This window comes from Brassica oleracea, chromosome C9 (assembly GCF_000695525.1).
Source record: "Brassica oleracea var. oleracea cultivar TO1000 chromosome C9, BOL, whole genome shotgun sequence".
Lineage (NCBI taxonomy): Eukaryota > Viridiplantae > Streptophyta > Magnoliopsida > Brassicales > Brassicaceae > Brassica > Brassica oleracea.
Window position 1 is genome coordinate 23,242,994 of NC_027756.1, and position 23,390 is coordinate 23,266,383.

A 23,390-nucleotide genomic window follows, 5' to 3' on the forward strand; every position below is an offset into this window, starting at 1 on the left:
ATAGAGCGAAAATATTTCTATTTAAAATCACCCATTTTAAAAAGGAAAATAAATACTGCATAGTAATTTTTGTAAGGCAGATACAGTAGGTTTAACTATTTAAAACAACTAAGTGGCAGACAAGCTTCCCACTTTAGCACACATCAAAAGTTCTTTAACAATATAAAACAACTATTTGTCAATATATCCACTAGTATCCACCACCAATTTGCTATTTCAATTATGTACAAACCGTTAATTAAATATGGCGGAAGTCAGACGTTTTTCTAAGAAAAAAAAAATCAAATTTTGTAAAATACTGTCAAATTATCGAGTAACTACATACATTAAAAGTGAACTATGAAAGCAATCATCATAGTTATATAATATCGTATTATCAATTACGTTTTAGACGATTTAGAATATAAATCAAAATTTCAAACATTAGTACAAATGTATAAACTATTAAAGACATGCTTGAAATCAAAACAAAAACAAAACCTTTGATCAAAGTAATGGTAGTCTACTAGTGATGACTAATTTGGGAACGGTGTAAACCTGGATGTGTTAAATTTGATTTTTACTTGACTAGTTTGGGTTTAAACTTGGGCCCAACTGTTTTACCGAATACTAAACAAACAATTTAGTTACTCTTGACATTACTCGCAAAGAATTTTAAATTCAGATTTGTTAACCTTGTACCAAATTCATTTTAAAATATTAAAGATTTTGTCAAACTGTAATAAGTGAAGCAAAACAAAATAAGTTATCTCGGACATGGCAATTATGTCTAACGACAAACTAAAACATTCGTATAATTAATATTCATAGTTATCCAGATGAAAGCGATGCGGATAATAAAATATCTTCTAAAATGAAAACCATTTTCAAAAAAGAGAGAAAGAAATAAAATATCCATTCCTCTCATCCGATCATATCCTACACCAAAACAAGTCGCGAACCTTCCTTACCCGGCACGTGTCGGTCACTTATCAAGTAGCAGTTCGATGATTCGTCGAGCACCCGGTTTTCCCGTCTCAGCCGGTTGTTTCTCCCAAATCCTCTAGCTCTCACACTCCACTGTGCCCACTCTATATAAAGCAATGGATCTCTCACTCTCCAAAAGAAAGGAAAGAAACTCATCTCTTGAGAATCTGAAAAGCCAGAGCAGAACTCAAAAAAACTTGAGTACCGGGAGATTTATAATCTGGAAAAGTAGTATACAGTGAATCTGTGGCAGATGAACAGAGTGATTAGTCAGTTTTCGGGAAAGTTAATGAAGGACAAGTGTGTTACCGGAAGTGGCGGCGGTGCAGTCAAAGAATCGGCGTCGCCGCAGAGTCCAGTCGCGACATCTTCCTCTGTGCGGAGGCTGAACGGCGATCTGGAGTCGAGGCGATTTGGCGGGGCGGCTAGCGAGAGACTGAGGCAGGCGGAGGAGTCTCTGAGGACGGTTATGTTTCTGAGCTGCTGGGGAGCTTGCTAGATCTGGTGGTGTATATCAAAACACGTTCCTCTTTGTGCTTTGATTTGAGTTTTTTTTTTTTTTTTCCTTTGTTTATTTTGAAGATGTTTGCTGTGAATATTTTTGATCTTTGTGTAGCTGTTTCTGTAAATCAATGTACAAAAACGAAAAGTTGTGTTGAAGAAAATGGTTTTCTCACCAAATCACTTTTCTTAAGTTCTTATCAAGTGAGTATGTTGATCTATAGATTACGATGTGCTTCATTTTGAACTATAGATGGTAGATAAATACATTACTCGATATCTTTGTTTTTTTATTTAATTTTGCATTTTGGAAAACTCCCATTAATAAGTGCCTAGTTTAGGATAATATCAATCAAATTCATAATTATCGGATTGTTAAAACCTAATTTTTAAATCTCAAAATTATATTAAAAAAAAATCATAAATGCCGAAAATTGGTAGATTTTGTATAGGAGAACTGGTCTCTTGTATGCATTTATGGTAAAAAAAAAAAGCAAAACAAAAAAGACCCGTAAGAGACACACAAGTGAAAATTGCACATGTTTTGGTTGGTAAGTAGTAACTGTAAGAAAAAAAGTAAAAGTTTCGAGTGTCAATAGGATTGCATCATTCACTCTACCGGTTAGAGACATTCACTCTACGAGGCGGATACTAATCTTGTTCCCCAAAATCTCTACTTTTTTGTTTGAATCATTACGTTGCCTTCATAACGCCGTCAATCGAAAGAGAAAAAAGAAGCGAATCCAAGACGCGGTCGTTATAAAACGCAATTTCCATCGCGTTTTGAATCTTCTCAACTTCCGATGGTGACACTCGCTTTCACGAAACAGTAAACAAATCAAACCCAGACGTGAAATCAAAATTCACTTTCCTTGTGTCGCGGTGGTCCGATGGCTTTAACGTCGGAAAAATCCGATTCCGATGGCCGACGTCGAAGCTTATTCAAACTACCCTTTCGAAACTCCAGTGATCATCAAGCTACCTCTTCGTCTTCGTCTTCTCATCTCAGTGACAATTATATACATCAATCTCGCCATTTTCGCTATCAGGGACCACGTCCTGTCGTCGAACGATTGGGTCAAACCCATCACCAACAACCAGCCGCGACGATCCCTTCGATGTCATCAGTCGCGAGATCACTTCTTCCTTCTAAACGCCGGTTGAAACTCGACCCTTCCTCCAAACTTTACTTCCCTTGTGAGTTACTTCCTCCAAATTTTCCTGATCATTACTTTTTGAGGGTTACTGGAAAGTTGCGATTTTTTGGATCACTCAACTGAGAAATGAAAAAAAGTTTAGCCTTTTCTTTCTTTCTTTCTGGGAATGTTGATATTGGATATTGGATATTGGATATTGGATATTGTAGATGATGAGGATGAGGATGAGGATGATGTTAACTTGTAATTTGAAAATAAAATATATTTATAGGTAGAAAGCTAATAAATGTAGGTGGAATGTTATTTGAAGATTCAGTTTTTTTGTATAATTAGATGTTAGTTTAGTAATTTATGAAATTTTGTGTGTTTTGAAGATGAGCCTGGGAAGCAAGTCAGGAGTGCCATTAAGATTAAGAATACCAGCAAGTCACATGTAGCTTTCAAGGTATCCTTGTCATCGTTCTAAAACGGTTTTGAGTTACAGTTTAGTTCTTCTCATTATATCTGCTGCTGATGCTCTCTGTTTTCCACAGTTTCAAACAACGGAACCAAAGAGTTGCTTCATGCGTCCTGCTGGTGCTATCCTTCCTCCGGGTGAAGAAATCCTCGCGACTGGTATTTGCTTCTATCCATTATGCTTGATGAGGTTATTTGAAATCCATTGGCCTTCCAGGATTATGCCGTGACTGTTTCTATGTCTTGTTCAACTTCTTTTAGTTTTCAAGTTTGTTGAGCCTCCTCAGAATAATGAAAAGCCAATGGAACAGAAGAGCGGGGTTAAGTTTAAAATCATGAGCTTGAAGATAAAAATCCCCACGGACTATATGCCCGAGCTGGTATCTAAAAATGGTAGTTATTGTTCAGAATCTGTAAGAGTAAAATATGTCATGTGGGTGGTCTTTGCGTTTCTATTTTTGCAGTTTGAGGAGCAAAAAGATCATGTCTCTGAGGAGCAAGTAATGCGTGTGGTATTCTTGGATCCTGAAAACCCTAACCCTGTGAGTCTTTCTTTCTTCTTCCGGTTCTTGTCGCCGTCATTTGTTAACTGATTTTACATCTCTCTCTTTATACTCTAAAGATGATGGAGAAACTGAAGAGTCAATTAGCTGAAGCGGATGCTGCAGATGAAGCAAGGAAGAAAGCACCAGATGTTATTAGTACTGGTCCGAAGCCAATTGGCGAAGGACTTGTGATTGATGAATGGGTGAGAGCTTTAATCTTCTTCTTCTTTCTCTCTCTTTTTTTTTTCTGTTTTTAAGACAATAAATGTGAAAGGATGATGTTTAATGTGTTTCTCTTTCTGCTGTCATTACCAGAAGCAACGCCGAGAGAGGTATCTTGCACAGCAACAAAAAGGAGTGGACTTGGCTTGAAACCAGAAGTATCACAAAGACAAAAAAAAAAAGTGTGTGGATATATGTAATGTGTGAAGGGAATGAAGATTGCATCTGTGGTCAAGTTTTATCCAAAAAAAAAAAATACTTGTTCCTTTGATGTCTTAACTAAAGATTTGTTCTCTAACGCCATGAACGATCTGACAACGTCCCAAGAATTAAGACTATCAGCAAGCAAGAGCCCCAAGTTCCATTACAAAAGAAGCCCTTGTCTATGTACCTACAAAATGTTTCTTTAAAAGAGAGCAAAACCCTATAAAACCAAGGCAAAGAAGATCAATTACCTTTCTCTTGGATTGTACATTTGTATGCAACAAGCTATTACTAGATGTCTTCTTTCACAAGGATGGGGGCTTCAATAGCATAGCAGAACGTCTCTCACATATGCTAATACCTTTATCTGTCTGAGAGTTTTGCCAACATTATTCATGTACATGAATTGCAGTGCCGCCTTGGTATGTTTGGCGGAGATGGAGTTTCTTGGCACAAGAAGTTGATGAAAGTTATCTTGGAGAAGATATATGCGCTGGCTCATCTGGCCATTGACGCGATCGTTGCTCACTTCATAAGATTTCGTAAGGAGACAGAAGTTTTGCCGGTCATTTGGCACCAAACTATTGTCGCCTTTGTGCAACGGTACAAGCACGAACTAAGAAAAGGCAAATAAAAAGAGTCTCACAAGTCTTGTCAGGAAGCAAAATCACGGAGCTAATTAGTCTTGAAATTGTGACAGAGCTTGTGAGTAGCAGAAACTGTGGAGAGAGGGGAGGATAATTCACATTCAGCTACTACGATCAACAAGCCGATCAAAGAATTGGCCAATGAAAGAAGACAAGTGATCATCTATATACATCCAATCTTGAGTGAACCTCTTCTTGTTTTGTGTTAAATTCCAATTTATGCAAAGATATTATAATTAATCTATGTTTCGACGGAAAAGAAAGAAGCAAATCCAAGCTACTAAAATTAGCAATGAAGTTTTGTCAATGTGGAAGCAAAAAAAGAGCAGTAAATAACATATTTGTAATCAGAAAAACCAAAACCGCAATGGAAAATATATTTTTAAAAAGACATAGCGCAAACTCTCAGTACGACCAATGAACGAAGCAAATCTCCTCGCAATCTTTGTAGTGATTATTTTATTACAAATGTAAAGCCGAAATGAAAAACAACAAAAATCAAAACTTTCTTTTCACATGAGAAAGAGAAGTTAAAAGTGTAAGCTGGTTGGCAGCATAAAGGGGGGGAGACAGAGTGTGTAGATAGTTTTAGACCTTTTGGTGATGTTATACTCAGATGCTACTCGAGTCTCTACCAAAGATGAAACGCCTCATCCAATCAGAAACCACAAGGACTCTCGTGCGCCAGCTCACTTGCTTACTGTTCCATTACCAAAACCATTTTTAAAAGATAAAAATAATGTCAGCTTTTGAATTGTCAAAACCATTACCAACTTTTGACAAAAAAAAAAAAAAGTTAAAAATAATGAATGAAATAAAACTTTTGAATTGTTGAAAAAAAGAAGAACGTAAATGTTTGTTTGCTTATTTTACCTGGCGTAGACGGAATACCAGAGCCACTGGCTGCTGTGTCCAATAGAAACCCAATCTCCTGGAAGTTCTGCCGCCGTTTGTTCCCCTCCCAATGGTGCAAATGATCCCAAATGCCTATACCTGTACCACCCTCCCAAAATTAAACCATACCGGACTTTACAATTTGTTTTACTTTATCTACTACGTATATATCGTAACCGCTGAAAACCGGAACCGAACGGATCAAGACGGTTTCAATTTGGTCTTGCTACAGTGTACACAAACTCAGACCGAAACATCCTAGCTAGCTATAACAAACCTTTATACTTACATAAACTCGCTAAACATGCTTACTAACATCTTCCACGACACAAACACTACACTACACTACACCTCACCTAAACCCCAAATACACTACGAAGTTGCAGTGCCGTGTTATTGGAAGTCCCATCATTTCCAAATTATTGTTTACTACGTAGAGTATTAATGAGAAACGCTTTCATATTCTGATTCTCAAACGTCTTAGATTTGTTTTGGTTTCGTCAACAAAAATCAAAAGATACTGTTTCAACTTTTTCTGGAAGGGCTAACCTGAAGGGGCGGAAACGGTGACGACCTTCTCCTCTCATCCTAATGGGACCTTCTGGATTCTTCTCACACTCTTCCATACGATCAAAGCATTTTGCAAGGTATGTGCCTTGCTGCGCAGCAACCTAAAGACAGCCAACAACTAAATTATAACTCAACCAATAAACAATGTATGTGTGTGTTAAAAAGAACAGATAATTCACCCAAGAATCCAGCAAACATGTGTGTTCATGTGTTTCATTGAAGATGAACGAAAATACTTAATATCACCTGTGCTGTTGCTGGAAGAAACTTCACTTCTGAATCAACCTGAGAAAGAGCCGATTTGAACTCTTCGATTTTCAGTTCGACGTTCTTCTTGGATCCATCATCAGCTTCGGCTTCTTTTAGAAGATCCGCAATGCCACGCATGCGTTTACTCTTCAAGTAGAGCTCAACTTGAGGGTATCTAACACAAATGTCATCCATTGCCTCTTGAAACTCTTTCAGAGTCAGCGTCCCGGAATTGTCTTTATCTGCTTTGCTAAAAATTGCAGAAACATCTTCCTGCAAGAGTAGACCATTGATATTCTTCGGTTAATAATACACAAAACTAACGCCCAGATATTGGAAAAAAGAGGGACAAGATTAAATTACCATGACTTTACGCTGGTTAATTGTTGCGCAATCACCAAGGGCATATATGTTATCACACCCTTCCACGCGAAGCCATTCATCAGTGGCCAGAGCACGTCTGTTACCCTGCAATTGCAAAGACAATTTCATAAACGTGTTCCCTAGAAAACGTTGAAGATTGTAGTGCGTGAGTTTAATTAAGTACATTACTTTACCTGACCAATTTGTTTCATAAAATCTTTGATTACAGGACGAGTTCCAATACCAGTTGACCAGACAATCATTCCATAAGGAATTGAGGAAACCCCTCCTCCTTTGGTTTTAGCAGATATGTCCTTCTCATTCACTTTGGTCACCATGGAGCCCAGTTTCACATCAATACCATCTCTGCTAAACTTTTCTTCCGCAAACTCAGTGATTCTCTTGTCAAACCTGTGAAAGAAAAGCAACCCATGAATCACTATACAAGGGTTTTTTATGGAAACAATGAAACATATAGATTGAACATGAAATAGAAGTTTAAGAGGCAAGAAATTTCACATGGTTAGGATGTGGTCCGCGGCTTCCAGAAGCGTGATTCGCACTAAATCTTTGGCTTTAGGATAGAGTGTGACTAAATCCTCTCTAACAAAATCATGCAGCTCCGCGGCAAACTCAACACCAGTTGGCCCACCACCAACAACCACAAAATGCAGGATTCTCTTCCTCTCTTCTTCGCTTAGTTCAGGTAGACTTGCCTTCTCAAAGGAATCAATCACCTTTTTACGGATTCCTTGAGCATCTTCAACCTCCTACAAGCATACATTGAAACAAATAAAAAGGCTCAGAAATTTAACATCCATACAAATAATCAGTAGTTATATACTTCCGTATGCTTCTGACCTGTAAAAATTACCACTGCTTACAGAACAACATACTAAGGGGAGGCAAAAATAAATACGAGCCGAGATGACTTACTTTCAGAAAATGACAGTTCTCCTCCACTCCAGGTATGTTAAAAGTGTTAGACTGAGCTCCAGTAGCAATTACAAGGTAGTCATAGTCAACAGAAAATTCTTCTTTCTTCCCACTGCTAACGCCTTGTTTGGATCGGCAGAACACTTTCTTGCTTGCTGGATCAATCTTGAAACATTCAGCCTCTAGGTAAGACGTATCAACGTTCTTCTGCTTACCAAGAAAAGAAAACAAGCACATATCAGCAATTTTTCATCAAAAACTAGTGAAATTAATAAGCAGAAAAAGCCTCATAGTCTCATACTAATGGGCCAATACATAAACTACAACAAAAAACATTGAGTCTAATCAAGATAATACTTTTCAAAGCACTGTAGCAAGCAGAGAAGGGAAAAAGAGAGACATTACTAGAGAAACAAATACCTTTCTGCCAATGTTTCGAATAGGCTCAACAACGCTGCGAGCTTCAACAGTGCCACAAGTAACGCTAGGCAGCAAGGGAGTGAAAGCAAAGTAGTTTCGAGGCGATATAATCTGAACCTCATACTGAGAGTTATTCAAATTCTTCAAGAAACTAGTGCCAGCCCATCCAGTTCCGAGCAGCACCACCTTCTTCTTCCTGGTTCCAGTTTCAACAACAGCGTTTGTTCCATTTGCCTCGGAGTAGGCTATGAGTCCACCACCACTACAACAATCGTACAGTATAAACCATCAGTAAACTCTAATTTGAATCAAATCGTTGCGTTATACACAGAGAGAGATCACAAACAAGCCAACGAAAGCTTAACACAGAAACAAAATCAGAGATCTGGAGAGATCCAAGATCGAAATTCGCATAAGTAAATCGAAATTGCCAAGAAAATGTAACGTATGATTCGAGAAACGTTATATCGAGTTGCGCGAATCATACAACATAGAGAATCTGTTCACTAGTTTTATCATCTGGAGAATCAGCGTATGTACTACGTCAGAGTTGCTTAAAATCAAAGCTGGAACAAGTTTAGAAACTGATAAATCAAACGATCATACGTGGTACACAGAGATTCGAGAGATCGCAAGGTTTGTACATGGAAACAAGAGCAGATAAACATATAAATGGAACATATGAAGGTACGGCTCGTAGAGGATGACCTGATCGTGGAGACGACGATGATCCGGGAGAGGGAAGGATAGTCTTGGAAAGCTTTCGAGAATCGCTCGAAGAAACTGAAACTCCTCCTCATTTTCTCTTGTCAGATTCAGATCGAAAAGTATTTCGCTCACGCCAGGAATCCTGGAAAAAGAAAAAATATCAGAGGAAAACGGTTTTGCTTTAAGAGAGAAAAGTAAAGGGATCTAGAAGAGAGAGAGAGGCCCCAGACGATTGTGACGGTGGAGCAAGTAAAGTAGTGTTTGGCGATCGTTTGGCTGTACACGTGGCGCTCGTGGAAAAAGTCTTGTTCAAATGATATAATAAAAATAAAAATAAAAATAAAAACAAATCGAATCCAGGTTGGGACTGGAGACGAATATTTCTCCATTTTTCCTTTTCTAAATTTGATCATATAAAAAGCACAATAAGACCCAAACTAAGACCATTCCCTACGTTTACACCACTAGTTAAGTTTACCAAAAATAAGAACCACTAACTGGTTACTGGTCCACCACTTCTGATGATAGTTTGAGTTAAAATTGTGAGTATTGTTTTGGTCACTAGTTAGAAATGAAAGCCGTATGTATGGTTTGGAGGGAGATCTTTCGTATCTTTCGAGATCATATGAACATATTTAATCAAAAAGAACAAATACTAACCAAACACATTGATAAGCTGGCCTGATGTCGGATCTCAAGCATCCGATTGATAGATCTATCTTTCTTTTGGACCATTGAATTTGCGTCGTTCTCGCTATATTTATTTAAACATTCTTCTGTTTTAAACGCCGTTATTATATCATGAACACTTGTATATTATGAAGCAAGAAAGTATGTATCAGACAATAAGCACAACCTTTATTGTGGATCTAGATTTAAATAATATATTTCTCAAACGATCTAGGCGTGGCGGCCAAGCCAGGCCTCTTTGAACCAGACCCCATGTTATTATTTTTTTTGCCCTTTATTTCAATTTTTGTTTCGTCGACAATTTCACATCTATAGCATACGTAAGTCCTGACGACGTTGATAAAAAGCCATCAGTTGTGTCGTTGACAATTTCCAGTTCATTGTTTACATTAGGATCAGTTTAAAATAATAACATGACGAATCGAATAATACTCAGAATCTTGACCATATTGCCTAATAGTATAAAACGCAAACCTTGTTAACAAAGAGTACAAAGTGACATTTTCATATACCTTGTATACAACGCAATCTCAAAAATAATACCAAGATTAATTAGTTCTAAAAGTCGCGAATACTTAAAGGTGTTCAACTACTTTCACAAATTTAATAGCCAGTAATTATATCTGTCGAAAGTCAACCGTTAAATATTCGCTAACAATTTTAAATACCGACTTTCAACGGGTCTTAAATATGAGATTATTCATGTTTAATTGAAAATTAATAATTAAAATAATGCGTTTATAAGCTAATTTTTTGGCTTAAATTATTTTGATTTATCTATACTATACTAAAAGGAGGATATACTCAACTCTTAACCTATCCACGTCAGCATATAAAATCATTCAATCAAAATGTGCCACCTCAACTTAAAATCCACTTAACTTCTAAATACTACCCTAATCATTTTTCTAGGATCTTTATGGTAGACGTCGGCGATCCATCTTCCTTATATTTGTCGATCACTATTCGTTCCACACGATCTCTTTTAAGCGATCCATCTTCCTTGCTAAATATGTTTACAGATTTCTTCATGCATGCATCAAAAATCAGTTACTTTTTTCACCTCATATAATTTCTGCAATCTCTTTTTGGTTTGAGATATCAGGGCTTTGCTTTGCTTTGCTGTTCATCTTACAAAGCAAACAACAAACGTAGATTGAGAAGGCTTATGTCTATAGATTGACTCAGTGCAATCCTTGAAGATTTAAGCTCAGAGATGGCGTGCAATTTCCAGGTAAACGGTAAGGGACCTTCTCTTCTTTTAGATCCTATTTTTGTTGTTTCTTTTCTTATTGAAACAAGCCAGTTACACATGCATACCTGAATGCCGATATCATTATATTATAAACCTATTATTCTTAATGCCATCTCCACTGTTTTTTATATAGATCAACCAAAAAAAAAAATCATTCCCATGCTGTGTCACGGTTGAAAGCAGTTGATGAGGAAGAAGATCAAGGAAAAAAGAGCAAAAGAAGGTACTTTGTGGTTTAACTGTCTATTTATCTTTATATTTAAAAACTAAGAGCATTGAATCTGATTTGGGTGGTTTCTCTTTGTTTCGTTGCAGTTGGGATGTTGGGTTCACTTTAGGGATTTTTTTTGGGTCTAGGTAATTTTCTTATAATTGATGGTTCATAGCAATGGATTTTTGTTTGAGGATTATCTCTACGTTCAATGTTTTTTCCCTTTTGAAAGTTTTGTAACCTTGAGCAGCAAATTTTTCCTTTTGCTGATTTATAGAATTTGTTTGTGTAAAATGATTTAGCACAAAGTACTTTCGTTTTTGCATCTTGATTTCATTGTTATTTCGTCTGTGCATACTGTTTGTGTTTGACTTTCAAGAACAAGTTGCATAATTTTGCTGGACAACACTCAGATGTCCCTGAGAACTTGAGTCTGAAACTCAAAGAGGTTCTAAGAGAGATCGATCCAAGTGAGTCATTCTTCCAGCTAGATAAATATAGACAGCCTTTTAAATTATGGTATTTGGTGGAGTACATAATATCGTATACCTTTTCCATTTTCATTTGGGGACCAACAAGATGAAATGGAATCAAAGCTTTTCGAGAAAAGGGCAGCTTTAGAAGCAAAATATCGGAAGTGATATTAGCCTTTGTATACCAAGGTATGCAAACGATTTTTGATTCTGTGTGTTCTCTTCTTCTTTTTGAATCCCACATGCCTATAACTGGACGTGTGATAGCAGTAGATGTACAAAAGAATAGGGCTTGCAGGCGTTAAGGATTGGATGATGAAAAACCAGAGTAAAGAAGATAGAGATGACATTTAATGATATCATTTCATAGAATAAGGCTTACAACGGACTGAGGACAAGACATGGAGGTTTGAAGTGCTCCACCACCACCTTTGATATTCATTTCGGGGATATCATTGTCAAGAACGTTAGCCATCCAATCCTCATTGGCCAAGAGTACTTCCCTTGGAACCAATGCAACAAGCAGGTAATGCATTTTTAGTATTCATTTTGTTAGAAGTCATGTCTTGGGCTCTTTCCAGTATAATCATTAGCACCTAGTGTACATTAATTCAAACTGTGTTAGGGTTCTACAAATATATTATGTTGTTTTACCTTAAATCATTGATGAGGATCCACCATTTTGATAGAGGTTAGGAACCTGATTCTGTAAACGACACAAAAATGATACATACATGTAAACGTCAAACTCAACAGTTTAGTTACAAAAACCTTTCGATTAATCACGTGATAACCGACTTACACATTATCTAGATGTTCTGATTTTTCTCATGTCTTCATATGTTAGATTGTCTGATGTATTTGCTTGCTCCGTGGCCTTTTAAATTCACGGTTTTGTTCTATCAGGTTGTGCTTAAGATGTTGCCAGAGATGGGTACTGTTGAAAATATTCCAAAGTTCATTGAGGGAGTGAGAGAACAGGTAAACTTAATGCTTGAAACTACATGGTTCTATTTTGGATTAGTAATGAGTCTTTCTATCAATATTCTTATTCTCATCCCCTTGAATTCTTTGGAAGATGAAGATATCTGATTTAGAATTGTGTGTCTACAAAAAATAAAATGATCTCAAGACGAAATTATCAAAAGAAATTGCAGCTGAAGTATTGTCCACTGTTGGAAGGACAAGCGAGGTATGCTATATCCCGTAGTTCAGACTTTTACTAAAACTAACGCACAGATTTTCGGTTTAGTGAAAAAATATTTATGTTTCCTGTAAGCACATGTCATAGATCAAAAAAAAAAAAAATTCATATTTTTTTGATTTATATACAATCTAAATTTTAATAGTAATGAATAGAGAGAATAAAATATAAAAATAATGAATTAATACTATAAATTATCTTTATGTTTTGAGGTTTTTTATTAAAAATATAGAATATATTCAAATATATTGTGTAAATTATTTATGAAGTAATAAAAATAATTGATATAATAATTTCTCTTAAACTTAGTTTATGTGTATTTTCAAAGTTTTAATATGAAATCACATCAAAATTATAATACATTATTTTAATTTTTAAATCATATAATTTTTAGTCCCAAATTTTATAAAATTTTCTTATATTTTAATATATATATATATATGTATATATATGGACATACGCTTCCAACACGTATCCGTTTCCTAATTTTTCTAAAAATCTCGCTTATGCACTTTTATACGTTTCCGCTTCAACGTATCTGCTTCTGTTTCCATGTAACATAGGTTTAGAGCAGTTTGAAACTTAGATGGCTCAAGGGTATGAATTTTACATGCATGCATGTGTACATTAGTGTGAAAGAGAGACATGGTTGATCAACCAAAAACGCATTGATTCTTGACTTTGATACCACTCTAAAGTAAGCACGCGTTAATGTACTCTACAGATTTCAATAAGCAAATATGTTTTTGACACAATCCATCTTTTTAGGTGGTTATGGCCTTTCTCACCGTTAACTCTATTTTCACTGGATTATGAGGATATTAATATATGTGCATTGCTAGCCAAATAAACTATGTTCTGGTTCTACATACCTGATTGCAGAAGTTATTCTTATCAATAGTGTTAGAGTGTTAGTAAGGTTATGTGGTTAGTTGCGACATCAACAATAACTTTCTAAGAACAGATGTTGCGGGGAAAATACAGAACAAAGCTAAGAGCTTGATTTTCTGAATGTTTTTGTTTATCATCCCAGGCTAAGATTTTTCAGCGCTGTTTGTTTGTCTCAGTTCCGTAGTAATTTATTTACTCTTTAATCTAGGAGACTAGGATATAACATGCTTACCGGCTGTTTGTTTTGTAGTCTTACTGGTCGTTTTCATTGATAAATTGGGAATCATGATCCTAGAGTGAAATAAGATTTTCTTGGGTTTGCTAAGGATTATTTTAGATGCAAGTTTATGTTGATTCTAAGGTTTTTGCTGAATGCATTTAAATCAACAGTTAAATTTTAAAATGCATATTGGTTGATTTTAAGATTAAAACAAAGTTTGAAATATACATTAATAAACCATATTTTCATAGAAACTCATATAAACTAGACAAAAGAATAAATGTACTTTAGCTAAGAATTATTTTTTTTTTTAAATGTTCAACATGCTTACCAGCTTAAATGTATCTTCTGATATTGAAAATAAATACAAATTGAATTTTAATAATCTCAAAATTGTAGTCACCAGAACAAAAAAAAAATTAACAGTTTTGTCTAATAATTTATAAGTGTAGTTAATCAAAGTATGAAGATATATACTCAAATACAAATTATAAAATAATTTAAATTTATCTAAAATATATGAAAAAATCCGGGCGTAGCCTGGAAAAATCTCTAGTTTCACTAATAATTAGTGATTGTCGATCTAGGACTTCGCAAATAATTGTTGCTTATTAATATAATCTTCTCAAATATTTTTATTTTTTGCACTCTTTGCATTTTTATTCTTGCTTAAAAAACAGCCATAAAATATATATTTCACAATTTAATTCCATTACCTTTATTTAGGATAAATATTGTCTTTCTCACATGATTGTTTTAAATGTAACCACATGTTGTTTATGACCTTTCTGCTAGAAAGACTTTGTGCATGATTGTATGGTTTAATGATATATTTTGATTGTGGTGGTAATAATAGAAGAATAACTAAGAAGAATAAATTTTGTAAGGGTACATCCTAGTGTACTCGGTAGATTAGTGGAAAACAATGATATTGGTGGGTCATTCATCGGCTATTACGAAAGCTAAATTAAAAAACAGTTGCAAGACTATAAAATCTGATAGTGAGAGCTTGTTGAGTCACCAAGACATTGTGAGCTGAAGAGTGACCCTCTCAATAGAGTATTATAACGCGATTAACCAACAGATTTGATTTTTAATTATAACTAATAATTAAACATCAAGCAAACCAATTATAGTATATTAACTTAATTTTCTTTTAATAGTTATATTTTAAAATCGTTCATAGTATAACCATTATTCTGAAAACATAAATTTTCGAATGATGATGCATTGATTCGAATATATTATTTTATGGGACTTCTTCAAATATCTAAACATAGTAAAAATAAAATACTCTTTCAGTCACCAATCCTTAATCGATTGTCTTTTTGTGCAAATTAAAGACGGATGACCTTTTTTATATACAAAGAAACAATATTTCTCTCTTATCTTAAAAAAATCTTTCAGAGAGGTTAGATCTTGTCTTGAGAGTGAGAGAAACCGTCGGTTTTTGGTTTCCGGTTTCGGTATTATCCGACAGGCTCTGACTCCGGCGTTCTCGCCTTCTTCCCCGGCGATGGACGGCCGGCTTTTGTTTCTGGGAGGTGATGGCTCCTTCAAGCATCGCTATCACCGGCTAAAGTCCGGGTTTTTCCCGGCTCCCTTCGATATACGACTCTGTTTTCCTCTGTCTCACTGCCTCTCCTTCTCAAACTCCGATGGGTCTCATTTTCTCCAAAGATACATATTTTGGTCATGTATGATAGTCGGAGTTGTAGGATCAATTGTAGGCGGTTGATGCTTTTAATCGATTCGTAGATCCGCCAGGTTGATCTCTGATGAACGGAGATCTGTAAGCAAAAGCATGGTGAGTGTGTTGGTGTTTCCCGGATGAGATCTCGATTGGTCGATGGAAGCTCTCCGTGGAAGGGTGATTTGGTGTTAACAGAAGAGCGATGTGTTTCCGTTTGCGGTGACTGCAGCGAAATGTCAGCGAGTGAAATCGGCAGTGGTTTCTCGGAACGGCGATGACGTGGGAAGGGTAGAGTAACGCATGTTTCTTCGCAGTTGAGGTTCCAACATGTGGTCTTGCCTCGCTCTTTCTTCGACACGTGGATCGCGAGGTTTTCGTGGACTGGAGTTTTACCTTTTTGGACTTTTGGGTGTATTAATTGTAGTCCGTATTGGATGGACGGTTGGGCTGAGTTCCCAATGTTAGTTCTTTTGTTTGTCTTTTTTTTGGTTTTATGTATTTAGTTTTGGGCTTTAGTCCCTTAATAATAATATTAATAGATGGAAAAAAAAATATGCCACAAAAACATCATGTTACAATCCTATTTTCCCATTTACATTTCTCTAAATAATGTCAACCACAAAATAAAGAAAATAACATTTTGGACCGAACATGTTGATTAGGTGGCCTGAATTCCACTATATGATCAACACATTTGTTTGTGTATTATTGCATGGTACAGGCCCGGGACACGTAATTTGGGGGGGTTAAAGTCCCTTTCATTAGCATTTGTTTAACCTGAAAAAAGAAGAATGGATGGTTCTACCGAACTCAAATATTCCGAATACGCCATTTTGTTTAGAGAGAGAGAGACCTCATGGGTCGATAATTTAGAACTTTTCCAGATAGTAAAAGTAGACAGTAGCTGTCGGTGTGGTTTGTATTATATAAAAGAGCCAGAAAACTTTCATGAATATACTGTCTTTTCTTTTTATAATTTTCTTTTCTACATATACAAGTGGAGAGCAATGCATTAAAGAGAAAACAATCCATTTTGAGCTGTTGAGTGAATATGCATATATGGTTAACAATCTATAAGCAATAATTTTATCTGGCACAATTTATTCATATGAGCAAATTTTTAGATTCATTCAATGTGTTCGTCTACATGTATATAGTAAACAATAGGATAAAAGTTATGAAATAGCAGAATTAAACAAATTTTATTGAAAAGGACAAAATCAATACTTAGGATACTCTGAAGTCTGATCACAACCCAAATGAATTATTTACAGATTAATATTTTAATCTTACAAAGTCTGCAAATAATTGTTATATTCACATGGATTAGTAAATATAATAAACTTGAATTTTAAATAGCTTCAGTGCTAAGGATTGAAGCAAAAGAGAACTCTATGTCTTCATGTTCTGCACTGGTTCCTCATTTAAACAATACCATAGAGATCTTCGACAAACCTGATTCACGACTAACGTTCTTCCTTCGAGTTGGTGCATTAGGAGGTTCAATCTCATCATCTTGATCACTCGTAGAATTTGAATTTGAATCTTCGTTGAGGGTAACTAATGGGTCTCGAAAAGACAGAGCCTTTTTAGGTGTGCTATAATCAAAATGCGACTTCTTTGCTTCTAAAACCTAAATTCATTAAAAAAATAAAAGATCATTTACTGTTTAATCAAAAAGATTATGATATTATGATTTGGGGAACTTACAGCATTTCTGATTGTTTTAGATACACGTTTTAGTCTGGCTAGGTCGTCGTGATCCACATGACAAAGTACTCGAATCTGCGAATTGATTTACCATAATCAAAATCAAATCAAAACTAATAATAATAATTTACAGAGAAATGAGTTTTTTTTTTTAACTTACCAAAATATCCTGATGCAGAGATTCAAGAACAGAGTTATTGGATTCTGTTGTTTCACTTTTAGATCTCTTCAACAGATTTTGATCGGAATTTGAAACGTTTTCTTGATTTGATTTCGATATCAGAATCCTTTTCCTCCCTAATCCTCTTGTGATCCTCACAAACCCTAACCCTAACGCTTCTTCTTTGCCGTGAAACTTGCTGAAACCTCTATTTGCGAACGCCATAACTCTCTCAGATAAACTGAGCCCGAAGCAAATCTAAGATAGATTAAACAGAGGAAATAATAGTTTTTGAAAAATTAAAAGATTGTGTGAATCGTCTGAGAGAATCTAAGATTGAAGATATGTAATTTTAAATTAAGAGAGAAATGGAAGAGGAAAATTAAGGAAGTAGAAGAGCTCATTTGATGAGCTTTATAATCTTCAGTTTCAGCGTAAGCTAATAAAAAAAAACTGAAGTATGACACATGGCCTTTTGTGATTGGGTTGTTTTAGTAAGTGGTGATCGGTCTTTTTCGGCTGGCTAATCTTGTTTTTCTCTACACCGCCTTTGTGTTAGTCGAAAATGAGGAATCACATGAGGTAAGGTTCACGGATTATTCGGTGTACCTTTTCGATTGTCGTGTAACATGTGCATTTAACGGTGTGTTTTGAAACTTAGTTGACTTGGGTCACTGAATTCTTCTCAAATGGAAGCTGACGGCGATCATGTCATTTTCCACGTGGGAATAAGTATTTTGAAAGTTTCTTTCGTATTAAATTACAAAAATGCCATGCTTTGTGGCTAAGGTTTTGTATAAGATTATCATAAAAGTTAGAGATTAGATTTAAGTGATTAAGCACAGAAAAGTTGTCTAACAGTAGGATTTTACCATGTTTATTTATGATTTGGTTGATGTAGCTAATGAATTAGGATCTCATTCATTTACTCTCTTTTTCGTAAATAGTGAGTTGTGATATTTTGATATAGAACTAAATTCCAATAATAATAATAATAATTAATGTTAAGAAATGTTTAGATTTTGTATGTTTTTCTGGTGTTAATGTTCTGTTCATTTACTTGATTAGTTGTAAAAATCCAGCAAAAATAAAATAAAATTACTAATGTGTTCATCATAATAAGTGCCATTTGTTTAGTAATAAGTGCTATGTAGATTTGTTCAATTTACAAACAATACTATTTTATAGTTCATACATAACTCAGCACAATTCTAATTTTATCCATATTTTAGCTTATTAATTAGAAAATAAATTTGTGTGTAATAATGAGGGTATATCAATCAACACTCTTTTTATTAAGAGTGAGCTCATTCCAAAAAAAAAATTTGACCATGGAACTAAAGGATTATAGATAACAAATCAACACTAGGATAGTTGAGTCAACAATTTAATAGTTGAAGTGATGCAATGAGATTGTTAAATTTAGAAAAAAATGACCTGGATTAACACAAGTTGAATCTACTCAACATAATAAGAAAAAGGACAGTGTTTTTAAAACCGGACCAGATACGGATTCGATATAGCTCCTGGTTGAGTAGTCGGACCGGTTCAACCAGTTAAACTGGATTTTCTATTTATATATATATAATCATATATTTACACTAATTGGACCTAAAAAGTAGTTCAACATATAATATGTTATATGTTCTCTTTTATTAATTAGATAATAAAAAATAACCATAAGTTTATTTATATATACAGTTAACAAGTGAATACTAAATCCACTAAAGCTGATAAAAAATAACAAATGATTGACCGTTTAAATTACGTATTTATTTATTTTTACAACTAAAAGTCTTAAAATTTATGAATATGGCAAAATGATAATAGAATTTGAAAGTCAAAAAGAGTTTTTTAAACATTTTTCTTATAAAAATAGAATTTAAAAAAACCAATTAAATATTAAAAGTTAAACATTGATTACAAAATATTAAATTTTAATAAAAATTGAAAACACATTAATTTTATGTCGATTTCTTTAGAATCGGATTTTGAAGTTGAACCGGGTCACCGGTTTTACCGGTTTTTAGCCGGTTTTATCGGTTTTTAGTCGGTTTCACCGGTTTTTCTCAAATCCGGGTTTTAATCCGAACCAGACTCTCTCGGCTTCTTCAATGAGTCACGGTCGTTCAATTTTTAGTTGTCTACATTATTTATCATTTTTATCTCTATTTAATTATTTGAATTCAATTATTTAAGATTAAAATATTTTTTTTAAATAAAAAATTTATCAAAATTCACAATTTTACGATATATAAATAGGGACTAGTTTCAATTGGATATAGAAAATTATTTTCGTTATATTTTTTTACTAGCTTCTAATCAACGTTTTAGTGTTTTCTAACTTTTAAATTAATAATATTAATTTTATTATTATTTTTAAAAATTAGTTAGGAATATAAATACAAAATAAAATTGGCAATTTTTAATAGTTATGTCACTTTAGTTATTTAAGTGAACTAAAATAAAACATCTTATTAATATATAGTTGTTAAATTATAAAAGATAAAAAATATGATTGTAAATGGTGAGATATGATATTGAAAATTTATTAAACAAAAAACTTTTGTAGAGGTTGAAAAGTGATTGTTGAATAATTAGGCATGGAATTATTTTGCGAAAAAGAGAAAAAATGATGTGAAATGTTGAAATACAAGAGTAGGATGTTGAATTATGTTAGCCAATATAAATTGCTAATACTAAAAGAGGATTAAATAATCATACTATCATAAAGCTTCAAACTTCCACGCCAGCTCGACATGCCCTAGTTTCTTCTTTGTTGCGAGCGAGTCGATGGAGATTTAACTCCGTTGAAACCGATCGTCTCTTCACCTTTGTTTATGTCTCACTGTTATCCTTTAATTACAGTCTGTCTATCTCCCTCTTCACTTCTGCTCAGAGACGCATTCAACTGAGGATAAAGCTTTGACCTTCATTGATCTCTCTTCCACTCTTCATTGTTGCAACTCTCATATGATAATTGACCTCTTCAAACCCCCAAGCATCACCTTCTATTATATAGTATTCCCGTCTCTCGCTGTCCACGACTCCACATACCCGAAATCAAAACCCCCGCATCCATGGCTAACAAAAAAGAGAAATTCTTCAACGATTCTCGTCTTGGGAGAGGCGAAGCTGTTTTTCAAAAAAAGAATCTATACATACAAAAGGTAACTTATTTTGATAGTGTTCCATGTTGTTCATGTATACACTTTATATTGCTTCTGTTTGTAGCTTAGAGATAACTAAATCTATGAATCATGAACACAGAAGAGTTGAAGTTTTTTAATGGACAAGTGGTGCACTTTGGGGGTCATTGCAAAGATCCCAGTACCACAGCCTGGATCGCTTCTTTGACAGGTTCTAACATGATCATTTCACTTTGGTCACACATTGGGTCTACTGTTTTCGTAAGTATTTGACTTTACATTAGTTCTGTGTTTTGATTTAGGTCGGCCACTAAATGTACACCCCAGAAACATTTCTGATAGTTTACAACGTCTCCATTTTGATCCCACGTAGGTTGTTGGAAATGCATAGGCTCCAACCATACAAGTTTTACTTGAGCAAGGCTTTCTGATATATGATGATCACTACGAGAAATATAGGTTTCAATAGCAGTAGAGGATAACATTTTTTGTCTTTTTGCTATGGTTGATATACGCCTTAGTCTTACGTAGCGTTTGTACATTTCAAAATGCTATGATAGAGTGGCATATTTGAAAACGTTATAATAGTGTATGGTTTTAACGTAACACTTAGTTTTAATAGCAAAACATAATTAAAAACGCCATGTTTGGCTATTTAAAACCCTAAACTCAGAACATATTTTAAACCCTAAATTATAAACACAAACCTAAAGCTCAAATATTTTCCTATTCTAATATTAAATCTTAAGTTTAAAGTTAAATTTTAATATTTTCAAAATTTATTTTCAATTCAAATCTTAAATCTAAACCTCAAACTCTAAATCTTTTGCATCTTTTCAAACCCTAAACCCTATATCCCTATTCAAACACCGTATAAACACTAAACTTTAAATAAAAAATCCCAAATCTAATATTTCCAAGTTTTAATAAAACAAAAAAACTAAAAAAAATAATTATAAATATATGATCTTTTCAAATTTTCTTTTTCAAACCTTAAATATAACCTTTGAACCCTATTACACAAACCTTTGCTTTAAAATCTTATATGTTAAATCTGAAATTCAATAGTTTTTATCGTAACTTTATAATTGTAAATGATAATTGAATTTTTATATAAATAAAACTAGTTACATAATAAAATTATAATTTTTAAAACATCTATTCAATAAAAACAGTTTTGATTAGTTAATCTATGACTATTGATTCCTTTTAATCCAATGGTTACAACTCACTCTTTTGTATACCATATTCTTTTTGTAAACCAGTTTTATTATAAATCAGTTTAAATAATAAACAAAATTTTAAATATATAAACCAGTTTAAATTTTAATTATGTTTTTATTTTCAAACAATTAAATTTCCATAAATAATTTTTAAAATAAATAATTTTAATATAAGTAATAGCATTTATGACACACTATTAAATAATATCTAATTGCAGATAGAAAAGCGCTATCGTATTGAAAGAAAAGATAGGAGCGCAAAAAACCGCTATCTAATGTCTTTTACCTATTATGACGGGCGATGATATATCGCTTCAAAAACCGCTATAGTATCGTTATATTGTGTTATTCGTCCGCTATTAAAACACATTTTTCTTGTAGTGGATTATGCTACGGCTCGTGGTTTACTTGGAAATGCATGGCCTCCAATCATACAAGTTTTGAGTCTGTCACAAATGGTGTGGTTATCTTGTTTGTGGCGAGCTGGCAGTTAGCTTTCATTGTTCTCGCGAGTCGCGATGCTTCCGCTAATGTGGCTTTTAATGGTTATACTTACGATCATGGCCGGCTTCAGTGAAAATGTAAAGGTAACAAAAAATAAGAAAAAAATGAAATAAAATTAGAAATACAAGGAAAGAGTTTAAAAATTTCTAATCACGCGTTTACACGCGCCCCTTTCTTTGACGACTCAAGAGGCGAAACCCTAACTCGTGACAGCGCTGCAATCGACGGTTCCGCCGTCTCCTCCTCTCCCCTTCCGGTGCATCTTCTCCACTCTCCCACTTCGCCTTGGTCGCTACAGATGTCTAGTCCTGAATCCGAGGCATTCCGTTCGTCGATCTCTCCGCTCGAGAACGTGATTGACTCCAACACCGACCATGATCCTGGCCTACCTCCTCCGCTTCTTCTGGTCACGAAGACAGGCTCGTCAATCCCTGAAATTGAGATCGTATTGAATGGCTCTTCAACTACTATCTCTGTTCCTTCATCTCCTAAAGATTGTTCCCAAGCTGGTGTTCCTGGGAAAAAAATTGTGCTTCAGTCGACTGATTTATCTCCAGTAATTGTTCCTCCGTCAGAGTTATCCTCCGACCCTTCGGCTACTTTTGTTCCATCGATCGGAGCGTGGGCTAAACCTCTCACTTTTGCTCATCCGGCTACTCCACCAACACCGGCAACACCAAAGGATTTTGACCCTCAATACCTAAAAAAACTCCTTGATTCCTTCTGGCCGACATTGACTGACAGACTTGGTCAAAACCAGAAGAAAAGAGATCACATAACTACTGTTAGAGAGTTTCCTCTTATACCAGTTCAGAAGATACCAGTTTCGGAACTTAAATATGATAGAACGCTACGATTTCCGTGGGCTGCCAGAATGAGTCCTGCCACCAGGAGTCCTGCCACCAGGAATCTTTATCGAGCTGCCAAGCCTACATTCCGACTCGACGGAGCTCCTCAGGTTTCAATTCCTTCTCAAGTACTAACTTTAGGACCGGAGAATAAAAAAGAGTATGTTATTGGTCAGTTTCATCGCTGCTCTCTTCCTCCTGGAGGTTTAATTCATGCTGTAGTGAATAGGTTGTGGGGAAGATCTTGCAGAATAGGTTGTCGTAAGATAAGCGAGTCATCTTATATGTTTCACATTCCTCATGATTCAACTCGACAATGGG

General features: G+C 34.8%; 4 protein-coding genes across 5 annotated transcripts; 2 read left to right on the top strand and 2 right to left on the bottom strand.

The window, feature by feature from the left end:
• Nucleotides 1-1,092: 1,092 nt before the first annotated feature.
• LOC106316000 lies at nucleotides 1,093-1,687 on the top strand. The gene has a single exon (XM_013753857.1). It carries the CDS (start codon nucleotides 1,220-1,222, stop codon nucleotides 1,463-1,465), a length of 246 nt encoding a protein of 81 aa, XP_013609311.1. The 5' UTR covers nucleotides 1,093-1,219; the 3' UTR covers nucleotides 1,466-1,687.
• Nucleotides 1,688-2,010: 323 nt separating this feature from the next.
• Nucleotides 2,011-4,991, top strand: LOC106318632 (vesicle-associated protein 4-3). Of its 2 annotated transcripts, XM_013756693.1 has the most exons (7): nucleotides 2,014-2,664; nucleotides 2,999-3,069; nucleotides 3,158-3,239; nucleotides 3,342-3,460; nucleotides 3,545-3,622; nucleotides 3,703-3,828; nucleotides 3,941-4,991. In XM_013756693.1, the coding sequence occupies exons 1-7, from the start codon at nucleotides 2,358-2,360 to the stop codon at nucleotides 3,995-3,997; spliced, it is 840 nt and encodes a 279-aa protein (XP_013612147.1). In that variant the 5' UTR covers nucleotides 2,014-2,357; the 3' UTR covers nucleotides 3,998-4,991. The 2 variants fall into 2 exon arrangements, with proteins under 2 accessions (XP_013612146.1, XP_013612147.1); XM_013756692.1 differs by having other exon boundaries at nucleotides 2,011-2,664; nucleotides 3,342-3,622.
• Nucleotides 4,992-5,045: 54 nt separating this feature from the next.
• Nucleotides 5,046-9,072, bottom strand: LOC106318631 (external alternative NAD(P)H-ubiquinone oxidoreductase B2, mitochondrial). The gene is made up of 10 exons (XM_013756691.1): nucleotides 8,839-9,072; nucleotides 8,131-8,392; nucleotides 7,711-7,917; nucleotides 7,294-7,544; nucleotides 6,969-7,185; nucleotides 6,775-6,879; nucleotides 6,409-6,684; nucleotides 6,142-6,263; nucleotides 5,572-5,691; nucleotides 5,046-5,398 (listed from the first exon to the last, which is right to left on the bottom strand). Exons 1-10 carry the CDS (start codon nucleotides 8,928-8,930, stop codon nucleotides 5,311-5,313), a joined length of 1,740 nt encoding a protein of 579 aa, XP_013612145.1. The 5' UTR covers nucleotides 8,931-9,072; the 3' UTR covers nucleotides 5,046-5,310.
• Nucleotides 9,073-16,720: 7,648 nt separating this feature from the next.
• LOC106316209 (F-box protein At4g05010) lies at nucleotides 16,721-17,754 on the bottom strand. The gene is made up of 3 exons (XM_013754078.1): nucleotides 17,346-17,754; nucleotides 17,186-17,260; nucleotides 16,721-17,108 (listed from the first exon to the last, which is right to left on the bottom strand). The coding sequence occupies exons 1-3, from the start codon at nucleotides 17,568-17,570 to the stop codon at nucleotides 16,896-16,898; spliced, it is 513 nt and encodes a 170-aa protein (XP_013609532.1). The 5' UTR covers nucleotides 17,571-17,754; the 3' UTR covers nucleotides 16,721-16,895.
• Nucleotides 17,755-23,390: the final 5,636 nt, after the last annotated feature.